The 8144-nt window shown below is 40.2% G+C and overlaps 1 protein-coding gene across 1 annotated transcript; it reads left to right on the top strand.

The window, feature by feature from the left end:
* On the top strand, positions 1 to 1759 carry LOC115149630 (POU domain, class 4, transcription factor 3). The gene is made up of 2 exons (XM_029692581.1): positions 1 to 120; positions 399 to 1759. Exons 1-2 carry the CDS (start codon positions 1 to 3, stop codon positions 1314 to 1316), a joined length of 1038 nt encoding a protein of 345 aa, XP_029548441.1. The 3' UTR covers positions 1317 to 1759.
* Positions 1760 to 8144: the final 6385 nt, after the last annotated feature.

Here is an 8144-nt window from a genome sequence, read left to right as displayed (position 1 = left end):
ATGATGACCATGAACGGCAAGCAGCATTACTCTATGCACCCGGTGCTGCAGGAGCCCAAATACTCTGGCCTGCACGCGAGTTCGGAAGGCATGCGCAGGGTGTGTCTGCCTGCCCCGCAGGTATGTTAGTCATTTATTTGAGGCACAAATGTATAATAAAAAATATATAAATTTAAAACGTTTTAAGTGGATCAGAAAGGACCTTATTATCCACTCCCGTCCTTGTTCTTTCTCTCTCCCTCACAACCCCTCCCTCTCTCTCATCCACATGTCTATTTAAGCAAAGCTGCTACTTTCATATTAATTTTTATGACCTGTGCTTTGAAGAGGGTTCTCCCTGTTCTTGAAATGTTTTTTAATCCTGAGTTGACAGAATTCCCCACTGACTTCAATATGCGCACTCTTGCTTGCAGCTTCAGGGCAATATATTCGGTTGCTTTGATGAGAGTCCACTGGCACGCGCGGAAGCTCTGGCGGCTGCTGACATTGTCTCTCACGGCAAGAGTCACCCTTTCAAGCCTGACGTGACTTACCATACCATGAGTAGTGTCCCCTGCACCTCCAACTCCTCTACGGTGCCTATCACCCACTCCTCCACCCTGACCCCTCACCACCACCACCACCACCACCACCTCAACCAGAGCTTGGAGGGGGATCTCCTGGATCACATCTCGTCCAGTCTCTCTGTGAGCGGGATGGGGGCTCCGGATTCCTCTATGATGGCCACGCAAGCCCACCAGCACCACCTCCAGACCATGGGTCACCTTCACCAAGCTATGGCCATGGGTCATCCGCACTCCTTGTCTGTGCACAACGGAATGTCGTGTGTCAACGACGTGGAGTCGGATCCGAGGGAGCTGGAAGCCTTCGCGGAGCGGTTCAAACAAAGGAGGATAAAGCTCGGGGTGACCCAGGCGGACGTTGGCTCAGCTCTCGCCAACCTGAAGATACCTGGGGTGGGCTCTCTCAGCCAGAGCACTATCTGCAGGTTCGAGTCCCTCACCCTCTCTCACAATAATATGATTGCGCTAAAACCTGTACTCCAAGCCTGGCTCGAGGAGGCTGAGGCTGCTTACCGGGAGAAAAACAGCAAGCCAGACCTTTTCAATGGCAACGAACGCAAACGAAAACGCACGTCGATAGCCGCACCTGAGAAACGATCTTTGGAGGCATATTTTGCTATCCAGCCCCGTCCCTCTTCGGAAAAAATTGCTGCAATTGCTGAAAAACTGGACCTTAAAAAGAACGTGGTTCGTGTGTGGTTTTGCAACCAACGGCAAAAACAGAAAAGGATGAAATATTCTGCTGTGCATTAGTTCACATAATGCCTAAAATTCGAGATTTTGAAGAGAGAACGGGGATCAATCAACATCTCATGTACGACTGGAATTTACTACTGAGACTCTATAGGATTTATTTAAATTGAAATTATTTCGTTCACTTTTTTTGTCCTGTTGTTTAGTTTGGAATTAAACGTATCGTGCTAAAGATCTCTTGGAGGAAATGTGTTGTTGATTTTATGACTACCTATGACAACTCTTCAATTACAGAACTAAACTATAGGGCCTAACAAATAGAGGGAGAAAATGACTTCTCTCTCATGTGATATGTCCTGTTGAATGCTCATAAAACCTGTTAGTTGTTTGGACAATTGAATCAATTAATTACACCAACCATTTTCACGTTTAAGATTAATATTTAAGATGGAATGAATGTGTGTTCACTGCATAGGGGTAACACAACCTCCCCCCCCAAAAAATGTAAATAAATGTGCTCTCTTTGTGAACTAGCTGAACTTTATTCACCGTTGTGTGTAAACGAGGCAAATATTATTCACAATATTTATGACACAACACGAGTTGAGTTTTTTTTAATAGGCTAATTTTAAATAAGGCATGTCGTACCGGCATTTGAAGGCTGTTATATTTTGTCATGGCCTATTTTGATGTGAAAAATGTAAAACAGTTTGGAGTATCACTGAAATACTATGAGTATTTTTCTTCACTCTTGGATTTCACTTGACAAAATGTGTGAAGTTCAAACTTCATTAATAAATCATTGAATATTTTCTCAAATTCCATTGAATCAGCAATTTATTATTTCGATAACATTTTGTAGGATTATTTTGTGTTTTAGTCCGTTGTAGAGAATTAGACATATGCAGGCTATTACCATAGGCTATTACCGATTTAAAAACATTTAGGTTGAGCTTAAAGTCATTTTGCCATTTGTGTGAGGTTATGATAGTTAAATACAAGACTATCTATTTTGTTTATCGGGTTGGAGTAGAGTATTAACTCGGGGTTTGTTCCTGGTCTGAATAAATCCCGCCTCAAGATACAGGCGATAAAATCATTTGTAAAACCATGAGTTTCACAGAGAACATGACTTGTTTCATTTATGAATTCCCAACTCTCTGCTGCGATTAAAAACGAATCATATGGCACATAAATATGATTGAAAAAAGTACACATTTCATTGCTGAATGATAAACCAAAGTCAAACACAATGCAACAATTATATGCAGATATATTTTATGTTTTCCTTTCATTGACGCGCTGTTACCAGGACCTTGGTCCTAATTAGATTAGTTAATAATTCATGTCCTTGTGTCACTGGGTTATATCGTGGGGTTTGAAATTATTAAGTAATGATGATGCAATATTAATTATATATTGGTATAAAACGAAGCGTGGAGCTGTGCGGAGGGCTGAGAGTGTATGGGAGCTCGTGACTCGAGGGATAGAGGGGACTCTCACAATGTCAGGTAAGGATTTGAAGATTTCAATTTATCTTTTAAACCAGTACGAAAACCAAGAGGATTTTCCACCGTTTTTATCTGTGTGTAGTTCCCCCTGCCCCTTTATATTAAGAGTTTTTGTACTCAAGTTAAATATATTGTTATACTAATAACAATACAATAGGAGTTTGAAATAGTATGTGAAACTACTATTATTGTTTGAACTTGTAATAATACCAACTGACTTCATTATATTTGTCTTTATTCTCTTCCTGATGAATAAGTGCAGTTTTATGAGTCATTTAGTACTGGATACTTTTTTTTTGTAAAAGTGGAACAGCAGGTCTAGACTTTAAATAAAATCATTATTTGATTCGATGTATATATTAATTTGAAGTAAAAACAAAAACATATTGATAAAAAAAAATATTATTTTGTTAAATATACTGTATGTTATTCACTATAACCTGAAGTTACAGGCCACACGCTATTCTCCCAAGTGTAATAGGCTCTCTGGATATTTTAGCCAGAGGATCCAAATTTTGCATTTGAAAATAAAATCAGTGGATTTGTAATATTCTCTTTGATCTTAAGATTTGATTAAATGCTTAGGCAATGAGTAATTTATTTTAACAAAGAAGAATTTGAAAGAGGGGCAAAAGCAACATAATATATCGTCTACTTGCTCATGATGATAACCTAATGGACATTTTCTCTCTTGTCCTGTGTCTTGGGAACATGTGATATGTGGCTGCAGACGGTTTTAAATCAGGATAAATAAGCTTCACCAAAAAGTGAAATGCTTATATTGTTCAATCTAACTGTTTTGTTATATTATAACCTGAAGTTACAGGTTATTGCATGCGTTTCTGTTTTATTTTTTACAAACTTTAGAGAATTTCAGAATATATTTGATCTTCCACTGTCTGAAGTTTTACCAAATTAATGTTAAAGAAATGACTTGGAGAGGAAGGTTAAATATTTTTGGGGCCAGGAAGCGTGTGTAAATTATTGATCGCTGTAATACCCCAATTGATATCATAAACCTCTTGCTATGAGGTAAGTTGAGCTGAAGGTTAGCAAAGACAGGGAGCATGTGGCGAGTGAGGCCCGTTCTATTATTCATTCCCAGTTGGAAGGTATTGCAATTTCTCATGCAATAATTGAGCTGCATTACCCCTGTATATTTATTTATTAAACATTCCTATGTGCATTTTGACTTCAGTTCAATTGCAAATTTGCTGCGAAATATAACTTACATAAATAAGACTCTGAAATCTTAAGAGTACTTTTACAAAGTCAAGGAACAATATTTTTTATGAAAAATGTAAGATATTGCATAATTAACTTAGATAACTTTACTTATAAATAGATATTTGGACCACATCAATTTAATCATCAAATATTACATTTTGATGTGGTGGGTGGTAGGCTTGTTATGTCTGCATTTGTGGGTTTGAGTGAGTGTTTGAGAGAAAGAGAGACGGGGAGAGAGAGAAAGTTAAGTTTGCTTGGGATGTTTTCATGGACTGGAGAGAGACAGTGCTCGACAGAATGGGGATGAGAGCACTGTTTAATTGCGGCAGACTGATTCCCGGACGGTGTTCTGCACTGCACACCCCTCCCCTCCCTCTTAGCCTATCCTGGGTGGTTGTTGAGTCTTCGGCAGTCCCTGTGAGGAGAGCGAGTGGGGTAGGTAGGGGCGATGGCAGAACCAAGACACCGCAATCTCAATTATTCATAAAGTGCCAGTAGCAACAAATGAGAATGTGACTAATGTGGAGGCAGACAGCTACCTCTGTGCATTTTATTAGTCTTCTCCTATTATTATCACATGCCAAGCCATTCCAGGCCTCAGCCCACCAGTGGCGGTTCTAGACCATTTCAACTGGGGGGGGCAAGCTGGGGCCAGTTGTACTGTTAGAGGGGCCAGTTACATTAGACGTTATTGTTGTCATATCGTTTTCTTCACTGCATTGCAGGTAAAAGACCATGTTCATAATCATTAGTGTTCCGCGTTGCCACTGTCTAATAACTGATGTAAAAAAAGAACTATAGCAAAAATGTGTTATGTAAAAATTATTTCATACTCCACATTTAGGGGGGCCACAAGGGGGTCCAAAATTGTTGTCACAGGGGCACTGCCCCCCCCCAAGAACCGCACCTGCAGCCCACAGCTCTTCCCAAGCATGTCATCGAGTCATCCAGAGGGATTCTGTTACTAGGAAACATGAGGCTGCCCTTCAAATGTGAACTTCGTGCGTCCTCTATTCCTTCCATGTCCTTCCTCTCTCTACCCCCACTTTTCTTTGACTTGCCTTTTCTCTCAGCCTGGGTTTTTCACGAACCTTTCTCTCTGGTGAATGCTTTTAATTGAGATGTTTCAACAAAGGTGACCAAGGTGTGAATGTATGACAATGGATGCTTGCAATGGCATAAGTTACCAACATTATCAAAAACAATCTTTCCTACCTTGGCTACCATCATATCCATGTACATTCCTACATATTGTACAGTACTAACCAATTGCATAGAGTACATAGGACACCCAGGTGGGGATTGTTTTTGTCACTTTTAGACTCTCTACATGTGAGGAACCTTGTTACATAAGTATTTCAAACTTTGTTCTACTGGGAAATAAAAAAAAAAAAAAATTCCATTCAATCTATATTTGGGTATTTGTTTCATTAGTCCACTGTTGATACAGTCCCAAACTGTTTTGCATGTCAGCAATCAAGTTTCAAGATATAGAACTTTCAAAATACACAAAGTGTCACAGTATGATGCATTTTGCATCATATGATATCTTTTTTTTTTAAGCATACGGAAATATTAACTGGGCTACATGGAACCTCTTCCTCTCTCTTAATAGTAAACAATACAGCTAGCTGCCCAGAATCGTCTCTCTCCATAGGCTCAGGAATGGCCTCTACGTTATGCATGGTGCAGTGGTTATATCAGGCAGTTTGTCCCCTGACCTCCCACACGGATACTCTGCTCTTCATTTCAGCACCAGCACCAGTACCAGCACAACAGAGACTCACAACAGTCCAGACTAAAATCTATGGTTAGCCTTGGACCGGACACCTAAATTGTACAATTTGACTATATGCAAATGTGTGCTGCTGTATGTGTGCAGTTCGCTATCTGTAGTTACCATCACCGTTTGGATACAATTTGTTACTAGGGAAAACACAGTATTGAAGATACACATTTAAATCTGTTTTTATAGCTCACATGAAACGATAAATATGTGCAAAGCCAAGAGCGTAAGTATATTTTCTTTCTCCATTTTGTATTTTTGTTTTACAGTCAAGCGTTTGAAACAATGCTCGAATGTCCTCTTTCACTGTGCCACCCAATTTAAACAGTCAGAGGAGAGGGGGCTTCTGGTAGGACATACAGCCTGGGATGCCACCTGCTTAATTCACCGCCCCCAATAACAGTATTATACACCACATGCATAATTTAACAGTGCTCCATTATAAAAGTGCCCTGAGAAATGAGATTAACCCACTCAGAAATAACTCACACTGGCGTGATTTCCTCAGAAAAGCACTTGAAAGAGCTCATGAAAGCAGAAACAAGATGAACACATCTCTTCACAGTCTGTAGAAATCTTATCCAAAAAGTTAACAGAGAGAGGGAGAAAGGTAAGAAGCTTTCAAGATAGCACGGCCATCTTGTTACGTCTCTACTTTTCCAAGTCGATCACATCAGATGGGTTCACTTTGTGACCTGTGGGGTTTGACATTAAGGTCTTGTGACAACAGGCGCCCATAGAAAGCGTCCAAACCAAAGCACTAGAGTGGGCTGCAGGCACATTATTGTCAGGAGTTCATGCTGTCACTCTCCATGGACTGACTTTTGAAGAGACACGAAAACAGTGCGAGTCCATAGAGAGGCCCCGGGTTATCCTACAGCAGATGCAGTCATTGGTCCCCTGCTCCCCAGGCCTGAAGGCTGCCCTGGGGCTAAACTCCCCAAATCACAAGATGAAAAACCCTGCCAATGAATCAGGGTGAGGCATACAAATAGCTAGTATTCCTGACCTCAATTATGAGGGGCTTTTATATGTGGTTCTACCTGCACAGATCAGATTCGATCTGGGAAGCCTGTGTGATCAAATTGAACTGAAGGACAGATTCCATAGCCTCTGGGCACCAGCTCATTACAGTTTTATTAGGGATTCCCTGTGGGATTTTGATCCTAACTGTACTATAGAAAGATAGATAGGGAGAGGGAAACCTTCCTTCATATTCGGTTAACACCTTATTTGGATAGTCCATCTGTAGATGTTCTAAAGCATGGATCAACTACATTCAGCTGGGGGCCAATTTTTTCTTGAGCGGATGGTCAGGGGGCCGGAAACTAATTACAAATAATTTCTAGACTGCAAATTGCCCACAAGAAGCCCAAACAGATAACATTGGACTAAAACATAATTTTAAACCTTGCTTACATTTGTATTAAGTCACATCTCTCTCTATTACGTGTGGGAATACTTTGTAACAGATTTTCAAAATTAAAATGTCTTGGAGTGGATTTTCTGGTGTTTTTACAGTCTTTCATGTCCAACAATAAATATATTTAAAATAATCTTTGTTCTTGCTCAGAAAATTTTGGGGGCCAAATAAAATCACCTGTGGGTAAATTCGGCCCACGGGCCGGCAGTTGGGGAACACTGCTCTACAGACTATCAGTAACATTTCAACTATCTACTAACCATAACCTTAACCCTTACCCTTATTCTAAACCTAACCCTAGCAAGCAGTTGCTTGTCAACAGACAGTTTGTTGATAGTGTGACCATCTGTAGAGCATTTACAGATGGACTATCCAGACTATCCAAATAAAGTGTGACCTCTGCAGCTAAGCCAAAGAGGTTTCCTTGAGATATACAAATAACGGCAGGCAAGGATGCGCAACACTCCAGAATGTATCAAACTAAATGTAGCTCACCCATGTTTACCTTTAATAAATTATGAAATATTACGCAAAGCTGAATAATTCAGTATCTACATGAATAGAGTCATATTCTCTCTGCCTCAATGAGTTCATAGGTCAGTGAGAAGCACCGCCAGCAGGCCGCAGTGTTGCACTATAAAAAGTGGCGGTGACAACAGAGGGAGGGAGCTGTTGGTTTTATTTATACTGAACAAAAATAAATGCAACATATAACAATTTCAAAGATTTCACTGAGTTACAGCTCATATGAGGAAATCAGTCAATTTAAATTCATTCGGCCCTAATCTATGGATTTCACATGACTGGGAATACAGATATGCATCTGTTGGTCACAAATACCTTAAAAAAAGGTAGGAGCATGGAGCAGAAAACAAGTTAGTATTTAGTGTGACCACCATTCACATCATGCAGCACGACACATATCCTTTGCATAGTTG

Source organism: Salmo trutta, chromosome 15 (genome assembly GCF_901001165.1).
Source record: "Salmo trutta chromosome 15, fSalTru1.1, whole genome shotgun sequence".
Lineage (NCBI taxonomy): Eukaryota > Metazoa > Chordata > Actinopteri > Salmoniformes > Salmonidae > Salmo > Salmo trutta.
This window is presented reverse-complemented; position numbering and strand designations above follow the sequence as displayed.

Coding starts and splice junctions, on each gene's coding strand:
- LOC115149630 (XM_029692581.1), top strand. CDS start 1: ATGATGACCATGAACGGCAAGCAGCATTACTCTATGCACCCGGTGCTG. Junction 121..398: donor TGTGTCTGCCTGCCCCGCAG/GTATGTTAGTCA, acceptor CTTCAATATGCG/CACTCTTGCTTGCAGCTTCA.